At 45.9% G+C, this 21,911-nt stretch overlaps 1 protein-coding gene across 1 annotated transcript; it reads left to right on the top strand.

The window, feature by feature from the left end:
* Positions 1 to 279: 279 nt before the first annotated feature.
* Positions 280 to 21,834, top strand: radil2b (Ras association and DIL domains 2b; the record flags this gene model as incomplete). The annotated part of the gene is made up of 20 exons (XM_083687651.1): positions 280 to 286; positions 3,144 to 3,306; positions 4,564 to 4,763; positions 5,113 to 5,287; positions 6,296 to 6,528; positions 7,389 to 7,759; positions 7,805 to 7,927; positions 10,154 to 10,456; positions 10,627 to 11,034; positions 11,327 to 11,364; positions 11,474 to 11,697; positions 11,868 to 11,980; positions 15,489 to 15,753; positions 15,955 to 16,133; positions 16,822 to 17,122; positions 17,647 to 17,831; positions 18,011 to 18,407; positions 18,510 to 18,685; positions 20,334 to 20,473; positions 20,662 to 21,834. The coding sequence occupies 20 exons, from the start codon at positions 280 to 282 to the stop codon at positions 20,753 to 20,755; spliced, it is 4,095 nt and encodes a 1,364-aa protein (XP_083543777.1). The 3' UTR covers positions 20,756 to 21,834.
* Between the last annotated feature and the right edge of the window lie 77 nt (positions 21,835 to 21,911).

A 21,911-nucleotide genomic window follows, 5' to 3' on the forward strand; every position in this document is an offset into this window, starting at 1 on the left:
GTTGGCTCTGGGGAATCCAAACAGGACAGTCGGCTGAGTGTGGATAGCCTGCTCTAAGGACTGCCACTGATGAAGCAGGGGATCTGATTACACACATTAAACCCTTCCGTCCTGGGCTTGTGTTCCAAGAAGAGTTGAGCTGGGCAGACACCCTGTTGTTTCAACCAGAGAGAGACTTTTTCTAAATTTGACAGTTTATTGAATTTGACAGCTTAGAAATGGATCGTTTTGGCGATGGCCCTGTCATCTTGAGAATGGTATCCCAGGATTGTCGCCAGGATGGCAGGTGAGCCCCTCAAAAGGCTGAGCTGCCATCGTGCCCCCCGGGGAGAGGTAGACAGGGCCAGCTAGTGGTGGTGGTGGTGGTGGTGGTGGTGGTGGTGGGTCCAGTGTGACAGGTTTCTGAAAGATAGCAAGTGCCTGACAGGCAGGCAGGAAGTCATTTAAATACATTTGAGACCATTGGATTATAGTTGACTAGGTGTGGTGACTCTCAGTTCTGTCTTCCCGGTTGAACCTGCACTGTAAGCTTCATGTCCTGATAATCTATAAATAAATAAAAAAATACATTTGAAAACAAGTAACTAACAATTGTTTCTTTGCCTTTCACTAGCACTGTGACTGCTTGTGGCGCTAATTCTTACAGAAAGTCTTACTTGCGAAGACTGTGATGGATTGTGTCACTTACTTTAGGCAAATGTTGGGTACTTATTGTAAGTCGCTGTGGAGAGAGAGTGTCTGCTAAATAACTAACATGTAAATGTAGATATAAAAATGTAAGCGTACAGGTACAGGTTTTACTTCCAGCCAAGCATTAACACACGAGTCAGCTGAACATCAGGTCATCCACATACTGCTTGGTTAACTGAATCGATGCCAGGCTGGAATAAAAAGTTGTGCACAGACACACTGTAGCTCTCCAGCTCCAGGGATGACGCTGGGTTTTTGCAGACAGCTCTATCCAGGTTCAGCAGGTTTGCTCATATCACAGACAGGCCTAGTGATTTCCTGTTGGGGTTAGGGTTGCGGTTCAGCATGACAACATATGTGTAATAGTCTCGCATGACAAAGGCACAATGGCTGTGGAAAGAGACTAGGGGCACAAAGTTCACCGCAATGTCTACCAAACAATGGGTTGGAGGGTCATGAGATTTGGGGGGGGTCTTGCCTCCTGTCACTGTTCAGATAACCAAGCACAGCAGCAGTGCTAAATGCTAAGTGAGATCTTTAAACAACCCAACTCCGATGCCACCCCATTGAAGTTGAGATTTTAAAGTGTTTAATGTAAGGTTATGGTTATGGTTTAACCTTATTTTGTGGCTTTAAGAGAAGTAAAGTCATGTCGTGGTACTGTATGCTGTAGCCGGTAACAATTAGCGTTATTGTTCTGCTGCCTGAAGTTGAGTGATGGCAAATAATGTTGAAAAGCAATTAGGGTGCAACATTACACTGAATTAATTACATTATCATAGCCTTAGACCCCTAGGGAAAAGCTATTAGATTGATTGCATGGGAAATTGAAGACTTAAACAATCAATATCAGAGAAAATGAAGATTGATTGGACCCTCTGGAGGAAAACTGAGACGAGTTATTATATATATAATTGTTTTAGTGCTACAGTATATTGGTTTTAAACATGGTTTGAGAATAAGATATTTGGAAGGAACACTTTAAACACTTAACCCTTGTGTTATGTTCACTTTTTGGACCCTTTGGTACTGTTCACTGGGTCAAACCAGGACATTATTGGGATTTTAAAGCAATACAGAAATAAACTAGCTATAGGGTGACTATATAGAACTATCTGATACAAAGGCATAATAAGCCTATATGAACTGTTATTGCATGTAAATCATACCACTGATCTATATACCATTGTAAACTACGTAGATTATTGAATCATACCTACATCTAGGTTTACAATACAAATTACTCCCTCTAGTGGTTCAAACGCTTATCCACACACATTTACAACACAGGTAGCCTACAATTGCGCAACACAGAGGTTCACTCTGGAGGAGACTAGGATGGCCTTTATTTACCCAGCTTCAACATCAGAGTCGGCAAACAAATGGGTTGCCTTTAGGCTACTATAAACGTAGGTTTGGTTTAGGTTTGGTTTAATGAACGAGTCTCCTTTTGGAAAAGCCAGAGACAGCTGTGTCTTCTCACAGCCAGGTGTCTTAGCGATGTCACGTCATGGGATGGACAATGGCTTGACATAAGTAGGGTTATATTACCCAACTATTTAGGTCAAAGATCAGGCATATGTGCAGCATGTCGGCCACAAGGTGGAGTACCCTGCGCAAAAATGAAAACGGACTATCACCAGAAAATCCACTCTATCCAAAGTGCTTCCCACCCAACACGTCAATAACGCACAGGAGAGCACACCTGCAATATCATGGTTAATCCGTTTAAAGGAGGAGCATTCTGAGTAGACTACATTTGGATTCAGAGTGTGAAGACTACAGCAGAGATTTACTCGCCCACGAGAAAACTTTATACTCGAGTTTGCCGTGGTGGTTTGCTGTAATACACTTGGCGTCTCCATGCACTTGCGCTGTGATTCGTTTGCTCGACGCGCATCACTTTCCCGCTTGTCTATCGCGTTGAGGCTCGAGGAGAGAATGGGACGATATTCCGCACATAGGGCCTGGCCAATGTGATATTTATAATATTTGTTGGGGAATTATTGCACAGCCTACGGATCTTTCAGCGCTATCGAGGTAACTTGACACTACTGTAGAAGTTCTATAACAACTGTTTAGGTTTTTCTTTTGGACTGTGTAACTGTTGTGACTTTAAATAATCACTGAATCACTTCAATTTAATCAATACTACCCTCAGTAGCCACACAATTTCTCCTGTCTACTGGAAGTTCGTAAAAGTTTATGACTGGAACAGCTGCATGGTAGACTTGGAAACTGCAGCACGCTCTGGAACGCGTGTGCGTAAACGCAACCATCCCACCGACTGTGCGCGTCCTGCGTCTGCGGCTCCTATACCCTGTTGAATGAAAGAACACCAACCACTTCGGACTTCGATTCAATGAACAAGATACTCCGCAGGCAAATTGAAGTTCAATGATTAAGGAGTGTCTTTATTTAATTGTTGAGAGCAACGTGTTTCTGCATTAAAGTTTTCGCTAGGGTGCGTGGAATCAACTCCACAAAGATGACTCCGGAGGATCGGAGCTCTCTGCCACCCAGACCAACTGCCCTCTCACCCGTCAACCTACCTGCCAGCTCACCCAAGCGTCGCTTTATAAAGCTGGGGAGGAAACCAAGCGATGGATCTGTACAGTGAGTAGACTGTCAACTAAGTTAGAAACCGTTCTATAGATTTCGCTGCACAAGTAACATTAGGATTTGTACTTAAAACAGAATTGTTGATTTATTTCAAACAAAAGATGACTTTCAGACTCCTCCTCAGTTATTATAGCTTATCAACTCACTCTTCTGTGGATGTTTTACAGCTAGAGTTTTAGTAAATGTATCCGACACCATAGTAAAATAGAAACGTATATGGCAGTAGGAAATCAAGAAAGAACAGTTTACGGAGAGAGTTGGGAACAGCTGGGAGCAGCGGAGGGGTGGGATTGAGGAAAAAAAGTCAGTAATGTGCAATTAGAGTACCATGTATGTCAAATGTATTATATGTAACAGCTGGTAAAACAATGTATGTTATGTTATGTTATGTTTTGTCCTCCCACAACTCTTCTGTCATTATGCTTTCGATGTTGACCTGTTTTCTCAATAGGCTAAGTTGTATCATTTAAAACATCCAAAGGGTTACAAAGTATGGGAAGTTTCAGAACATTGGCCATGTTAATCTGTGAGGAACAACAATTTGCATGTTATATTTAAGCAGTGACGCAACTCAGAGGACCTTTGAGCTATTAAAATAAGTAGCTTACAAGATTGTTCAGAAATAAGCAATACCTTATTCTTTTATTAATGGACTGAGAAAGCAGAATGAGGCATGGTGAGGGAGAGTAATGGTCTCCTGAGGGTGATGGGCATCAGTGTATTTTAACCTATACCTTTTCAAAGTCAAAGATGTAGCCAAGTCATGTAGGCATGCTAGTTTTGAGCCCTAATGGATTGATATTGATATTCTTGCAGTTTTATTGGAGTATTTTAGAGAGACTTCAGCAGTGTTGAAAGATATGGTTGAAGACTGTTGTAGCCCCCTTGGTAAGACAGAAGTTTCTATCTCTCTCTCTCTCTCTCTCTCCCTCACTCTCCCCCTTCATCTATTTTCTTTCCTCTGTCACTTTCTTTCTCCCCACCTTTCTGTTACTCTCTTTTCTGTGTCTGTGTATTCCTCCATCTTTCTCATCCTCTCACCATTTCTCTCTCTGTCGCTCTCTCTTTATTTCTTTCCCCATCACCTGCTCTCTCTCTCCCTCACCCCTCTCTCCTTCTTTTCTCCCCCTCATTGTCCCCTCTATCTCTCATTCCCCACCTCTCTCTCTCTTCCATACATTCCTTCCTTTCCTCTACTCCATATTCTCTCTCTCTCTCTCTCTCTCTCTCTCTCCCTCCATCCCTCCACAGGTCAGGCTCCTCTAGTTCCTCCACCAAGTCAGCTGACAGTGTGGGCGTGGCCATCAGACAACCAAGCAGGAGCCGCATCCGTCGCCATACCAACCGCCTGTCTGGTGTGTTCCATCGGGGTTCAACCTACATGTCCAACCCTATGGCCTTGACTGGTGATGCACTGCCATCTCTGTTTGGCCATGCCAGAAGGGACGGAGGTATGTATGGCTCTCTCTATCATAAACACACATGTGATTTACAGTAACCATGGAGACTAACCATCATACTGTAGCCTTGGTGCAAGACTGTTTCAGCTTCAGACAACTCCTTTGTTATCGTCACGCACTTGGGATTGGAGTTGGCTGAAGCAGTAATCTCCCAGACACTTCTGCCAATATGCACTGTGCACAATAGTCCTGGTGACGAGGTTCGCTAAGGCAGAGGCTCATTGGCATGCTTATCCTAAACCCCTAACCTTCACTCTGCATTGTGACTAAAGAGGTCCTCTACTGTACATGCTCATTTTTTTCTGACAGAACTTTTGTCCTTTCTAACATGGCCTTCTAGTGACTACTGGGGATGCAACAATGACAGACGATCCTTCAGAGCTGTCCAATCAGATAACGGCTCCAGGCATTCTGAAGATCTTTGGCAGTGAGCTCTGTGAAGGTGCCAACTACAAGAGCGTCTTGGCCACCACACACTCCAGTGCCAAGGAGCTGGTCAAGGAGGCCCTCGAGAGGTGTGTGTGTGTGTGTGTGTGTGTGTGCGTGCCTGCGTGCCTGTGTGCCTGTGTCAAGGAGGCCCTCGAGAGGTGTGTGTGTGTGTGTGTGTGTGTGTGTGTGTGTGTGTGTGTGTGTGTGTATGTAAGTGTGTGTGTGTGTGTGTGTGTGTGTGTGTGTGTGTGTGTGTGTGTGTGTGTGTGTGTGTATGTAAGTGTGTGTGCATGTATGCATGTGTGTGTGTGTGTGTGTGTGTGTGTGTGTGTGTGTGTGTGTGTGTGTGTGTGTGTCTGTGTGTGCGTGCCTGCGTGCCTGCGTGTGTCTTTGACTGTATTCACACCCCTCCATTCTGTGTTGACATGTATACACTATAATGATCTGTTGATGTGCAGAGTCTCTGATCTTACTTATGAAACTTGTCTGGCAAGTCATAAGAAGAGAACATGTGCAGCCAGTTATGCTCAGCATTATGGTGTACGGTACTTTGACTTAAATGAAGACGAATTCACCCATTGTTCTCACGGGCAGCTGTTTGTCATAACTGAATAATGCACTGAGTACTGTATGTGCACGCCAAATTGTTAGTTTACATGGGAGTTGTTATTGCGAACCACAGACTTATGTGAAAGCTGGCCAGGCCATTTGGTCAGGCTGCTAAGACGGCTGTGTGTGTGTGTTTGTGTGTGTGTGTGTGTGTGTGTGTGTGTGTGTGTGTGTGTGTGTGTGTGTGTGTGTGTCTAGAGAGCGGATTTCTGTCATTCTTTGCCCATGTTATAACCAGAAACATACAGTAATAGAGAGACTCATAGAGAGGGGATTTGCGCCTGTCCAGAAGAGAAGGAAACCTATACAGTACTATTTCCTTGTTGGATATGAAATATTATTTTAAGACCGGCTTGTAAACTGCTTATAAACCATTTTGGTTAAGATGATTAACAGATTTATAGTATGTTTATAAACTACTTACAAACTAAGTACCAAATGATTACATTCATAAGCAGTTTATAAGCAGACTTATATCTGCCCAGGTATGGTCTAAACAAGGAAGAGGCCGAGGCTTACGTTCTCTGTGATGCCATTGGCTACGTGGGAGACCGACAGTGGAGGACGGAATGCTTCCGGGTCGTCGGCGACAACGAGAAGCCCCTCCTCTTGCAGTCACTATGGAAACCCCGAGAGGGGTTAGCTCGGCGCTTTGAGATCCAGAGGAGGAGCAGTGTGGAGGAGCAGAGATCCAGAGACAAGGACACTGTCACTGCAGGTAGAGAACCACAGGCCTGGGTTCAGATGACCCTTCCCCCTAATCCCTTCTACCTCAGGTAGAAGACCATGGAATAAGATCTGACCCAGTACTAGCGGTTAGGGTGGTGCATCAGAAAGGTGCACACCAACATGCCCCAACCACCTACCGTTGTACAATACCCTACATACAGCACACCAGCGGAGGATGATGGATGCAGAAATCATGACAGGCTCATTGGAATGGTAGCAAACACACATTCGATACCATCCCTCATTCCATTCCATGCATTAAAATGAGCTGGCCCTCCGATTTCTACCTCCTCCAGCCTCCCCTGCGACACACACATACTGTAGCCTACATTGGATGTGTCTCAATAGTCCAAAGAAATCCTCCTTTCAGATGGCCTCCTTAGCTTGTTTGCTTTCTGTCATGTGACTGAAGGCCCAAGTCAGAGTTGATCCAGCTGTGGTTATAAAGTAGGGGTGCGTCCTGTTATGTGTTTTTTTTATGAATGGTGTAGTTTACGATAACCAGATAATGTCGGTGTTGGCCAGTGGCTGCCTGCTGTCGATAGTGAGCTTTCCTCCACTAACACCACTGTTTCTCTTTCCATTGGAGTCTGTTTCCTGTACGTAGCTTTTGCATGTTGACACTGGCTTACACACACACACACACACACACACACACAGAGACACACACACACACACACACACACACAGACACACACACACACACACGCACGCACACACGCACACACACACACACACACACACACACACACACACACACACACACACACACAAACAATTCCTCACCCCATTGTTCATCCATTGTTTTTTTCCCTCCATAAACTATAAACTCACTCTCTGATCTGTCAGGTATCAACGCCCAGGCTCGTAAGCTCCAGAAGAGCCGCTCACGCGTGACATCCGCCCTAATAGAGAAGTCTGTGTACAGGGGTGAGAACCTGTGGAGGAGCCGCAGTGAGATGGACCTACTGTCTGCCCAGAGCACTGAGATGCATCAGGACACCGCTCAGAGCCTCAGTCCAAGCCTCCAACAGAACCACCATCAGAACCCCAAGCAGAATCATGAAAAGACTGGAAAAAAAAGTCTGAACCCAAAACATAACCTTAAACAGAAGGGCGTTCAGAATCAAGAACAGAACCACAAGGCCTTCCCCCGGGAGGTCGCGGGGTCAGAGGCCGACACAGAGCCCCTCTGTCCGGCCCGCCAGGGAGAGGAGAGGGAGGGAGAGGAGAGGGAGGGAGAGGAGAGGGAGAGAGAGGAGAGGGAGAGAGAGGAGAGGGAGAGAGAGGAGACGGAGAGCAGTGACGATAACACCACACAGTACTCCATTCACCCTCCCCAGGACTGCCCCTACCTACTGCTGCTACAGGGCTACAGCTACACACAGGTATCTCCCTCTTCTCAACACCCCCCCCCCCACACACACACACACACCTTTTTTGTCTCTCTCTCTCTTACCCCTTTTTGCTACAACCCCCCACTCTCAGTGTAACATATTTGGTTGTGTTGGTGTGTGTGTGTGTGTGTGTGTGTGTGTGTGTGTGTGTGTGTGAGGTTTGGAGGTTTTAAGCTGCTGCTCCACACAGGGACAGACATGTGTTATGCTCTCCCAAGAGGCTCTCTCTCTCTCTCTGTCTCTCTGTCTCTCTCTCTCTCTCTCTCTCTCACTTTCTTTCTCCCCCCGCCCTCATTCTCTCTCTCTCTTTCTTTCTCTCTCTCCCGCTCTCTCTCACTTTCTCTCTCCCCCCGCCCTCATTCTCTCTCTCTCTCTCTCTCTCTCTCTCTCTCTCACTTTCTCTCTCTCCCCTTCTCATTCTCATTGTCTCTAACTCGTGGCTCCACAGTGTCCTTAGTTCTGCGTTTATTACACTGGGAATGTATCAATGTGTGGTGGATGATGTTCCATCTCCCGCTGTCGCGCCCCACTGTCTCTGTCTCCCAGAGTCAACATTGCAGTGGGAACATATGACATCCCAGACGCAAGCAACAATCCCATTTTCTCATTGGAAAGAAACACAGAGCAGGGACAGAGAGCAGAGAGAACAGTGAGGGACAGACCACGGTGTGTAGAAAAGCTCTGTGTGTAAAAACATGATTCAGGAAACAGAGAGTATGACAACACTGGCACTGTTTCCTGAATGATTACCCAGTGGGCCATGTGTGATTCAGGCAAGGACGCAGCGCGCACACACACACGCACGTGCACACACACACACACACACACACACACACACGCACACACACACTGTGGTGGAAGTCTAGGATTTACCACTCTGTACTTTAGCTCTTCGGAGGTAAGAATCAAGAAACAAGTCCTGAGTAGCCACAATATATGAGTCCGGTATTTATTGCTTGCAAACAAGAGACAAGAGCGCAAGTCGAAATAGACAATGATCAGGTTTGTCTTTTATACAGTTTGAACATAATGGGAGTCGCCACCAAATCTATCGGCTGATGGGCTTGTGCTTACGTGAGAAAGGGCGGGAGAGAATGAACAATGGTGAGACTCTCTTACTGATCAATCAGCGCTTTCTTACTGATTCATCGCCGTTCAACATTTCACACCTATCGGCAGGATGCGCCTGTCCCCCCATTATTGCTCTCTCTCACTACTCCCTCAGAGATCACCGCTGTTCATATGGTAAATCATGCAGTGCTTCTTAGAACAATGGCTATAGAACTTTAGAGGTGTGGCAAGAGAAAATGTAATCACAGTAGTTACACAAGTTGTATCAGTCATATGAAAGTGTATAACCTGAAAATAGTTATAATAACACACACACACACACACACACACACACTCAAATAAGCACAATCTCAAATGTTCACCCTGGTAATCCATGGTAATCCGTCTGATATCACACAATATTGTGTGTGTTTAACGTAATAGTTTTAAACTTGTGTAATTAACATAAAATCTTGGATACAAGGAGCAGGATCACTTTTGTGAAATAATGCAAGAATTCTGCCCAGTTGGCATAGCCAAGCGTCACAAGGAAAGTCTGCCATGATAAGCCTGTCGTGCTGTGTCTGCCACCCAGTGTAATTAATAAGACTTTAGCTACAGGAACCTGCCAAGATCAGCGGTTGGGATAACTGACTAATTATTCTGATACCATTATAGCATTATTAATAATGTTTAGATTTTCCTTTGATGTTTCTGTGTCAGCCTGTTTTTGTTTTTCTGGGAATGGTATGAAACATGTGTGTTTGTTACAATTCCCTTTTCCGTTCCCTGCATTACAACGATTTCTACCTCCACCAGCCTCCATTGTTATGTCATGTCTTTTCATGTGAAACCCCAGGAAGCTTAGCGGTTGCCTAGGCGGCAGCTAATGGGCATCTGAATAAACAATAAACAATATTAGACTTCTGTGTTCGGTGAAGATATTACAGTGTACTCCCATTCCAACCAGTGCATATCTGAAGCTAGCTTTCATCTCTTAGACTGCCACCTTCTACCTCTCTCTTACCTCTCCCTCCCCCCATCTGTCTTCTACCTCTCTCTTACCTCTCCCTCTCCCCATCTGTCTTCTACCTGTCTCTTACCTCTCCCTCCCCCCATCTGTCTTCTACCTGTCTCTAACCTCTCCCCCCATCCCTTTCTTCCCAGGACTTTGTCATCTACCTGCTCAACAGGTCGAGCGCTGTGATTGGTCGATGCATTGAGGACGAGGTGAGGTTAAAGGTTGACTTCCTCCTCTCTGCCCCCGACATCCTGCCGAGGCACTGCTGCCTGCGTCGCCATAGGAACGGCAGCTCCACCCTGCTGCACCCCTTCCGTGGCGCCAAGGTCATGCGGAACGGGGAGACGTTACGCAAAGAGGCGGAGCTTAGCCCTGGTGATGTCATCGGGCTGGGCACGCACTACCTGTTTCTGTTCAAGGACCCCACAGCATCAGTGGTTACGCACAAGGTAATTATGTGAGCTTGTTCAAACAACTTTCGATCTAACAAACCATACGTTTTTCAACACATCAATCAAATGATTGATACTTAACTCCATGATACTTGAACAAGGCTTTTCTTACAATACTTTTTCTTCTTAATATTATATCGTCTTGCGCTTGTTTCATGACAATAAAGGGCCCCAACACTCATGGTGTTCCGGAACCCACACCCACTACTGCCCCCTGGCTGTTGACCCATGCGACTACTCCAACCACTCCCCCTGGAGAGCCAAACCTCTGTCAGACCTGTAGCTCAGCATCCCCAGACCCCCACAGACCCAGGGAGGTTCCAGGTCCTAGAAGGACCACTCCCTACCTAACGGACCACGAGGGCCACGATCTAACCCTGCACTATGATGTGGAGTATGAAGATTGTGTCGTCAAGGAGATTGTTGCCATGGAGAGATCTGGAAAAGATAGGCCGGCATTGACAGTCTCGTTCCTGCTGTGTGTGTGTGTCCAGTATTCCGCCACACACCTACACACCTCAGACCTGCGCAGATTACTGCTGCTGATAGCCAGTCAGGTGCAGGACGCCATGTGGGTAAGTAGCAGCACTGTGACAGCAGGGGAGGCTGGTGGAGGTAGAAATTGGAGGACGGGCTCATTGTAATGCATGGAATGGAATGAGGAATGGTATCAAACACACATGTTTGATACCGTTCTTCATGCCGTACCATGCATTACAATGAGCCCGTCCTCCGATTTCTACCTCCACCAGCCTCCACTGTGTAAGACCTCACTTTATATGTCTCAACGTATTGGAATATTGTGTCTACTGGACTGCTCATGCTTCTATCATAAAATTAATAGCAATTTTCCATTTCCTCTCACAGAAACACACCAAGGAGCTTGCTGCTATTCAACCTGAAGTGTGAGTGTGTGAGAAATCAACCGTTGTACCTCCCACAGTATTACAGTATTACAAAGCATCCTTGACACTCACCGTAGACTGATTCCAGATCTGTCCTGTCATGCCCCAGTCTCTGTAGTGAAGGCTTAGCGTCAGAGGAGCTGCTGCAACCGCCGAGAGTAGGAGAGCTGATCGCAGGACTCCGCCCCCTTGTGGTGTGGATGTCCAACGCCCTGGAACTGCTGCACTTCATCCAACATCAGCTACCCCACTTACTGGCCTGGAGGACAAGACAAGAACAGGGGGAGGAGGAGGAGGAAGAAGGGGAGGATGAGAGGGAGGAGAAGAACATGGGTTAGTTTTGAGCTTTTCAGATGTTATTTAATTGAGACTAACCTGCACAAGTAAAGATTACCTGTGTCCATGAAAGTTAAATGGTGATGTTATATTTTCTGTGTGTGTGTGTGTGTGCGTGTGTGTGTGTGTGTGTGTGCGTGTGCGTGTGCGTGTGTGTGTGTGTTCAGCGCTGCTGGAGATGCGTCTGTCGTGTGTCCGCTCGGTGAGTGAGGAGACCATGACAGTCCTGGAGGAGGTCATCATGCTCACCTTCCAGCAGTGTGTCTACTACCTCACCAAGGTAAGATGAGTACTAATACACACACACACACACACACACACACACACACACACACACACACACACACACACACACACAGACACACACACACACACACACACACACACAGAGTAGAAATACTGTTCAATGATTTATTGTATTTGCAGCAGAGAATAAAATAAGACTATAGAGTCTTTGGATATACTCCGGCCCTCCTCCCCCCTCCCTTGTGTGTGTTGGCTCACCTTGCTTTTACTGTTCCCTTCAGGGCCTGGTGATTCTGTTGTGTCTCTTAGCCTGAGAAAGAAAAACAATCACAAAAAAAGAGCCCTGAAAGAGCACTCTCAATAGACCTGCCTTATTGCCCTGCCACACTGAGGGCATTATGATAGGGTAGGGACAGGACAGCAGGGGCATTGTAGGGTTGTGTGTGTGTGTGTGTGTGTGTGTGTGTGTGTGTGTGTGTGTGTGTGTGTGTGTGTGTGTGTGTGTCTTCCTCATTAAGAAGTTTATTCAGTGGACTTGAAGTATTGCCAGGTGGCTCATGGAGTCCTATGTGTGTACTGTTAAGAGGGGCTAGCAGATGTGGGGTCTTAGAAATAACAAGGAAGAAGATTACATCAGGGGAGGCTGGTGGAGGTAGAAATTGGAGGACAGGCTCATTGTAATGCATGGAATGGAATGAGGAATGGTATTGAACACGTCCATTCCATGCATTATAATGAGCCCATCTTCAAATGTCTGCCTCCAACAGCCTCCACTAGATAACATTTAGAGGATGTCCATGTTTTATAATCTTGAATCCCAATTTGTATGTACAGTACAGTACCAACAAAGTATCCCATGATGACAGCTGATTTGTCCATGTTTTGAACTCTCCTTTACCCTCAAGGGTCAGGGTCAGCTGACTCAAGGACAGTTGTTATCCTAAGCAGACGTCATCAGCGAATAGAGGACGGTGGTCCACACCACCACACCCATCACCTTCTGTTCTGTTCTGTTCAACCCAGCCTGTGACCTGTGGATACACAGAGAACATGTGCCTAGAGAACGTGGTCATGGATAGGACGGGAAGCCTTGTCAAACATTAGCCTCATCAAGTGAATGTAAGCCAAGCCAGAGGTTAACCACATGCTACTGTAGGCTAACTGCTAATGAAGAGTAGGGAAGGCCAAGGGATACTCAATATCTGTTTCCTGTGCAGGAAAGAAGGCAGGGAAAGTCATGTCACGTCTCCAAAGAGGAAACGATAGACATTCCAGGAAAGTAAGTTATTGCTAAATAATTGAGCGTATTTCTGAGTTTGCACAATTCTGAAGGATGTGGTTATCCAACTACCTGGCCCCAGTATCTTCTACACACTGGATCCAGACGGTTTCCAGATGTTGATGAATTCATAGATTACAATGTAATAATTTCGAGCAACAGGAGAGCAATGCAAGTTTCAGTAAATGTAGTGGTTTAATGTTACAGTATGTCTGATTCGGTTACTATTGAAGCTACTACTGAAGCTACCTCCATCGGCCTCCCCTGGTCTGACGGTAGTCTGCCCTCCTGATATGGTGTTTCCTCTGGGTGTGTTACTCCTAGAGCTCTGCTGATTATGTGGTTGGGGGTATTTTTTCTGGAGGTAAATCTCTCATCCATCATATCTGTCAGGAGCCTGTGGTTTCAGTCTGCAGTTGACAGCAAAACTGGACGAAATAATGCTAGGAATGTGTCAGCAGGAGGCTATGGTGTGTGTGTGTGTGTGTGTGTGTGTGTGTTTGTGTGTGTGTTTGTGTGTGTGTGTGTGTGTGTGTGTGTGTGTGTGTGTGTGTGTGTGTGTGTGTGTGAAAGAGAGCGCATGTGTGTGTGCGTGTGCGTGTGTATATGGACAGGACCAAAGACCTGAGATTTTCCCACTCAAAGCTCCACTTTTTCTGAGATTTCAATTCATCTTTGTAAGGCAGGGTTATTTTTTATTTAAAAAAAAGGGGTATTTATCAAGGGGTCCATGTGTGTGTGTGTGTGTGTATATGAACAGGACCAAAGACCTGAGATTTTCCCACTCAATACATCCCTTGTTTCCACAACTCTCTGAAAAACCTCTCCAGTTATAATCATACCAGGTCCTACAGAGAGAAACTGGGCTATTCAGAGCAAATTCAAATCTAAACCAAACAGAGCACAGAAGGAAGCCTAACGGACTCCCCAAAGCTAGAATAACAGACGCATTAAAACTGTGTTTAAATCTGAGCCATTTCATGCCATTCCATCTGGTGTAGGGGAAACAGCTGCTAGTGTGGGTTGGAAAACAAAAGCCTGTTCTGGTGATCGTTCCCTCGTGAAGGAAGACATGTCATGACACACACACACACACACACATGCATGCATGCACGCACACACACGCACACACACATTTTCCAGTGCTGGCCTAGAGAACATGATAACTACTATAGGCATGGACACAAACAGTGGGACTGGGAACAGTGAGGGTGGGGTATTGTTTGGTTGGGCACCAATGACTTACATTTTCCAACTGGAAACATTGGGACATTATTTTGGTTAATTTCCACTCATGCCACATAATGGTACAGTAATGTTACAATGTCTAACACAGTGTCAAACATATACACCCAGCAGAGCCTTACTGTAAAGTGATCTGCTTTGGATAGATTCCTTTAAAAGTCCTCACTCAGCAATACTGTCGTTTTGCCATGCCAAGCCCACATGAGCCATATTCAGTTTTTCAGGAATGTGGATCCACGGTCGGCTCTGGCCAAGTTTGAGTTTGGAGGAGAGCGGGAGGGCTGGGGGGTTGTGGGGGCTTGGAGGGGATGTCTGTGTACAATTATCCAGAACAAAGCTATCGTTGTCATGCCCTTCTCTGGAGAACTAGAACACTAGGCTCACTCTCTGTTGTTCTGATAGGGAAGGAAGGAAGGAAGGAAGGAAGGAAGGAAGGAAGGAAGGACGGACATAGGGTGAAAGGAAAGTGTGTAGGGAGGACAGCAAGGATGGAGAGAGGGATGACGAGAGGAAGGAGTGATGGATGAGATGGGATATGCATCACTTTCCTCAGGGGCTCGACCAGCAACGACAGGTTTCTGGCCATCAAACCTTATCTCGGACATTCCTGTGTGTGTGTGTGTGTGTGTGTGTGTGTGTGTGTGTGTGTGTGTGTGTGTGTGTGTGTGTGTGTGTGCACGTACGTGTGTGCGTGCGACACTGACAGTATGCTGTTAGCGGATCTGGGCTTGAGGGTCAAATCTGCTGAGGTAATCCCTGATAAACCATCCAACCCGATCTGTCGACTATTAGTCACATGTCACCCTATACAGTATATCAGTGGAGGTTGGTGGGGGTAGAGATCAGAGGACACGCTCATTGTAATGCATGGAATGGAATGAGGAATGGCATTCCATTCCATGCATTACAATGAGCCTGTCCTCCGATTTATACCTCCACCAGCCTCTCCTGCAGTAGAGCAGTCCCCAGAACTAAATTACTGAACTGAATTAATTGTATCTTAATTCTGACGCATTAGGCCCTGTACCCTATCCTGCCGGGTCTGCTGGACTGTAACCCATTCATGGGGAGCAGTGAGCAGCAGGTACCCGAGCAGAGTGGCCCATTCCTGGGTAGCGCTGGTCTGATGGTCCCTGGGGAGACAGAGCAGGTCCTGGGGGTTCTGACGGAGATGGAGCACCTCCTCCTGGACTGCCAGGTCCACCCGGAGATCTCCTCTCAGCTCCTCGCCTACCTCTTCTACTTCATCAACGCCTCTCTGCTCAACACACTCATGGAGAGAGGTGAGGAATATATCTAGTCCAGGGGAGGCTAGTGGAGGTAGAAACAGACACAGGTTGAAACTATACATCAATAGCCATAATGATTTCAGCTGTGTTAATTGTGATGTGTGTGTGTGTGTGTGTGTGTGTGTGTGTGTGTGTGTGTGTGTGTGTGTGTGTGTGTGTGTGTGTGTGTGTGTGTGTGTGTGTGTGTGTGTGAAGGTTCTGAAGAAGGCTTCTACCAGTGGTCCAGGGGAGTTTGTATCCGGGCCAATCTGGACCTGCTATTGGACTGGGCCCACGGGTCTGGTTCTGGACTGGGAGAACTAGCTCTGGAGTACACACACACACTCTCCTCGGCTGTCAATCTACTGGCCATGCCCAGAGAGAACTTACTGCAGGTCAGAAAGACACACACACACACACACACACACACACACACACACACACACACACACACACACACACACACACACACACACACTTACACTTGCTACAGTACAGAAACCTCCCTAGTCTGCAGAAATTATTAACAGGGAGATTACCCGTGTGAGGATGAAGCGGTGTGAAAACAAAGATGCTTTCATGAACGTTGGAGGAAAGTGACATCACTCTGGCACATTTTCCTTGACCTCTCCGCTTAGCTAATGCCACTCTGTTCGACCAAGCTATTTATAGTTCTCGAGGGCATTCTTGTGAGTGAAGCTTTTGTGTTACTATTGAATACTGATATTCTGTATACAGTCTTCTTTGATTAGTGTGCAATTAGAACACTCACACACACCATTTCGCCCCACTTTGGCTTGGCAATTAAGGCTTTTATTTTAGGTTTAGGTTTTATGCTTGTGTATCGTCACTCGACAAACAAGGAAGTGTCACTTGCCTTGTCATACACGATATAAGACATAAGAAAGTGAAACTCAAAAGTGTCGTCTCGACGTAATTTCTGTCGATAGTCAATTGTCGGTAGTGTCGATTGACACGGCATAAATTAACCTCTACGATGGAGAGGTAAGGAGTGATTGAGCCCAGTTGGAGATGGTTGACAGTCGATGTCCTCCAACAGCGTCTCTACATGTTCCTCTTTAGGCTTCCTGGGTCTCTATGCGCTCTGAGTTCTCTGCTCTAAGTCCCGCCCAGCTCCATCACCTGCTGAGCAGCTACAGCCCGGCCAAGCCCTCCTCCCCAATGGCCTGGGCTCCGTCTGTGGAGGAGGAGCCAGCCACACCCTCCCCCCCCAGTACCTGGGCTCCGTCTGTGGAGGAGGAGCCAGCCACACCCTCCCCCCCCAGTACCTGGGCTCCGTCTGTGGAGGAGGAGCCAGCCACACCCTCCCCCCCCAGTACCTGGGCTCCGTCTGTGGAGGAGGAACCAGCTGCACACAACACCGGTGAGGAGGACCTGCAACTGTACACTTGTGAAAAAAAGGGTTCCATGTAGAACTCTCTGTACAAAGGGTTCAATGGGCTCTTCCACAGGGACAGCCAAAGAACCCTATATGGTTTAGATAACACCTTTTTTTCTAAGAGTGTATCACAGGATTTGCATCATTCACATCAATATATTAGACTCCTCTACTGAATACAAACATATTGGCCTAAGGTTAGCCCATATTGGGCTAACTCTAACCCTAACCCTAACCCATGGTAAAGAGCATATGGGATCCTTGGGACAACCCTAGCCTTAGCCCTAACCCTTTTTCGCCCTAAACCTAACTCTAACCTTTACCCTTACCTAACCCATACCTTAACCGTTTTAAAATTACATTTAAATGTTCAACTTCAATGGGGTGACATCAGAATTGGGTTGTCCCAAGCATCCCACTTAGCATTTAGCATTTCTCTATTAAACATTCACAACAGTCTCTCTGACCCTTGTATCTATCCTCCTCTCTGGACCTGCTCTCCTCCTCAGCTGATGTCTTGGAGAGTTTTGACACCCATCCTCCCCTGGTCCTGCCCAGTGGAGGCTTCCTTCTGGAGCTGAGGAGAGCAGTGGCAGACTCAGCCCTGGCTGGGCAGCTAGAGAGGCTGAAGGAGTTGATCACCAGTCTCTCTGTCTCACAGCCCCCTGGAGCCACTGGTGTAAGGATGCCTCAGGTAAACTACTTGGTCCACACCTGTAGCCTGATCCCCCTGATGTATATGTGGATGTGGCTTCAGGGTGCAGTGGTTCTCACTGGTCTGGTTTTTTGTTTTGTGATTGATTTATTGATAACTATTTAACATTTATGGTTTCCTTGTCCTTAATATTCCTATTGTTTGTCCCCCCCGCCAAGGACTCTGTCATCCCCATGGAAGCAAAGCTGACAAAAATGGCCGCTCTCCCAAAAGCTTCCCTGGAGTCCCCTCCAGTTAAGATGGTCCTTCCTCTGGCCCCCCAACAGGGCTCCTCCCACCCCTCTCACCCCTCTCACCCCCACCCCAGGGGCTACAGTGAACTCAGCTCCCCCCTTCTCACCCAGAAACTGAGGAGCCTGGAGCTGCAGACCAGAGAGACAGAACCTGGTGGTCAGAGGAGGTCAGCCCTGGACCCGTCCTGCCTCCTCACCCCACCCAACACCCCCCACAACCTGGAGCTAGTGGACCTCGAGACGGACCACCAACAGGAGGGGATGAGGGGACATACACAGACCGATCAGACAAATCTCACCAGGGTAAACCAGCATGGGAAAGGTAAGCGTAATCACTTTTATTGATGTAGGTTTTTCCCTCTATATTCTCTCTGAGGGCAGAATCCTAACTCAACTAAACATCAACAATCTTTTCTCTCAGCAGACATGTTTGTGGCTGAATGTTTGTCGTCCAACTGCATCAACAAGAGGAGCCTGGCGGAAAAGGAGGAGGACAAAGAGGAGGAGGAGAAGGTGGAGAAAGAGGAGGATGAAGAGGTGTTTTCTCTGGAGCTGCAGAGGGGAGACCGAGGGCTGGGATTGGCTCTGATAGATGCAAGGGTGAGTGAGTGAGCCAATGAGGAGAGTGTTGATGATCTATACACTGTACATGTACAGCAGTGCATCTAGGCTGGTGGAGGTAGAAATCAGAGCTCATTGTAATGCATGGAATGGAATAACTTACAGGTAATAACTCACAATGACACCAACACTGGTTCTAGGTAGTAATCGGATGAAGGACTCACTAATGCATATAACGCAATGAGGAATGGTTTCAAGGATCAAACACATGTGTGTTCGATACCATTCCTCATTCCATTCCAAGCAGTACAATGAACTCATCCTCTGATTTCTACCTCCACCAGTCGTCTTGCTGTGAGTGCTCTCAGAAGCAGTTTAAAAAGCTAACACAGTCATCCTAGGTCATATCCATTAAGCGCAGTTGTCAGGAGAAGCTGTTATCACCTCTCCTATCAGCTCTGAGGGTTCAGGGGGTTCAGGGGTGCATCTCAATAGTTGCTATTTCCTCTCCTCTGTCACACATCTGCACTGATCTCTGAAAGATGTGGGTAGGTAAGGTAAAAACAGATTTCCAGAAAAGCAACTACCATTTAGCTTTCACCTATCCCGTCTAATCTGGGGTCAGTTTCCAGAAGGCTTTGTAGCTAAAGTAGTACTTTGTTTCTTTTGGAAATTTCTGGTCTACTCCTCTCCTAGATCAGCAAATAATTGTATTATTTTACACACAGACGATTGACCTGCAAACATACAAAGATGGGTAAATTGTGGCCATGAAGGGATGCACATGGTCAGCAACAATACTCAAATAGGCTGTGGCATTCAAGATGATTGACTGGTATTAACGGGTCCAAAGTGTGCCAAGAAAACATTCTCTACACCATTGCACCACCTCCACCATGAGAAGGTGTACAGGTGTTCCTAATAAAATTCTATGTGAGTGTATATTTTACAATTGTCTCTTCCACACACCTGCCTTCAATTCCCAACAGCAACATGGTGGTCCGAGAGGTCTTTGTTGTCCTAAGATGAAGAGTGTTTTTTCAAGGGAACAGTCTTATTGTGGTTCGCATTCTTTATGTGGTTAACCCATGCTATTACTTGGGAGGAGGCTGTTCCTCTACTTTCATCCGCTCTTTCCATTAATGTTGTATAACATGGCCCCCTGTTGGTCAAAATTCCAATTGCAATTTCAATGTTCATGACACACCCAAACTTAATAACTGAATGAGTCATGAAACAGTGTTGTTATTGTAGTCTATTTACACCCATTCGAAACATACTGGTTCCATTCTAAACATACTGGTTCCATTCCAAACATACTGGTTCCATTCTAAACATACTTGTTCTGCAACCTACGACTAAAGTACTCTGAAATAGACTACTCTCTTCTTTTCTTCATGATTGACAGTTGGGTTAATACCATTTCATATAGTATATGAACACATAAACAACTTTGTGCAGGATTTTTTGACCTAATAGATGTTCAGGGACAGCAGATGAAAATGAGCTGTTAAGATATATCTGGTACAACACATCAGATCTCAGCTTCTGAAATACATATTTTTGCTGTGAATTGTCCCTGTCAAATAACCTCAATATATAAAATGTGTGTTTGTTGTGTTCAGTCATTGCACCAAACATATTGATACCTATACATTCTTACATTCTTACACTCCAACTCTGTCAGGATTTTCCATTGAGGATGAGTGGTATCTTCATCCGGGCTGTGGTCCCAGACTCCCCTGCCGGGCGGTGTAAGAGGCTGGGACCAGGAGACCGCATCCTGGCCGTTAACGGTGTCAGTTTGGTGGGACTGGACTACCAAAGGTGAGGAGAGAGTCTCTCTGTCTTAGACATACAGATAGGATGTATAGGATGTGAAAGCAATTTGTTTTATAGTGAAACATGAATAACATTCATGACCTGAGAGTAATGTTTTGATTTCTTTCTTTCTCTCTCTCTCTCTCTCTCTCTCTCTCTCTCTCTCTCTCTCTCTCTCTCTCTCTCTCTCTCAGCGGTAAGGAACTGATTCAATGTTCAGGTGACAGGCCAAGGTTGCTGGTGGCCAGGGCAGACTGGACAGTCAAGGTCATAGAGACTAATTGCTGACTTAGCATTATGTTCAGCTGTTCACTCAGGAGGCAAACACTATACAAGGAGGACCCACAAGTCCACTTCAGGGACAAGCAATGAAGAGCACCTGAGGACACTGATTAAATGTACACAATGAAGAAGTGTACAAAGAAGCCATTTTTGTACTCTTGTGGCCACGGTGTCAGTGTGCTGTAATCATTAATAGTTAAGAATGTGTTATAAATCATATTAATCATTGATAAACATGTTTATAATGTAATAAAGCAGTATTTATTGCTATTGTTGCGCCATAAAGGTACCCTTGGCAGTGTGTTTGTTGTATGATAATATACGACGGTTGCACAAGCAGAGCAGGACTTCTCTCAAGCAGTTTTTAAAGGGGCAATCTGGGATTGGTATATACATTTGTTGCGACTTTTAACTTAATGATAGAATATATAGCCATTGATTCTTTTTTTTAAATATGTTTTTAGGGCATTTCTGCTTTATTGGGATAGAGACAGTAGAGACTGACAGGAAGGATGGGAGAGAGAGGAGGGACGACATGCAGGAGGGTCGGAATGGAACCAGGAACCTTGCGGTTACGTGGTGAGCGTAATTAGTGTGCTACGCCGCTAAGTGACCCATAGCCATTGATTCTTGAAGAATATAACATCTAAATGCCTCATGAGCTTAGTTCAACTGTCATACCCCATCAAAATCCCAAATATAAGCTTGTTTTACTCCATTGTCTGTAAACAATGTCATTGTAAACAAGCACTGTATAGCTTCAAAACATGGATAAAACTATCATGGAACTCTCTATGAACTGTCTATGAATTTGAATCCCAGATTGTCCCTTTAAGGTGCCCCTTTAAGGTGGATTGAGTGATGGTTACAAATGGCCTACCTTTGGTTATACTTCCCATTGATCCATTATTGAAATCATGCAACTGAAACTCTGCACTGTTTTATGATTACATTTTATTACACTGTATTTTTAGAGTATGTTCTACTCATTAAATCCTATAGTTACAGTGTGCTTTATTTGTGACACCAGCTACAGAATGCAAACATGTTTTTGCTAAACATTAGACAGTAAGTGCCTGACAAAAATAGCCTCTGTCACTATTTGTTGGAATAAACTTTGTAAGGGTCTTATTTGTTGTTGTGGTGGTGGTGGTGGTGGTGG

This window comes from Argentina silus (assembly GCF_951799395.1).
Source record: "Argentina silus genome assembly, chromosome: 16".
Classification (NCBI taxonomy): Eukaryota; Metazoa; Chordata; class Actinopteri; order Argentiniformes; family Argentinidae; genus Argentina; species Argentina silus.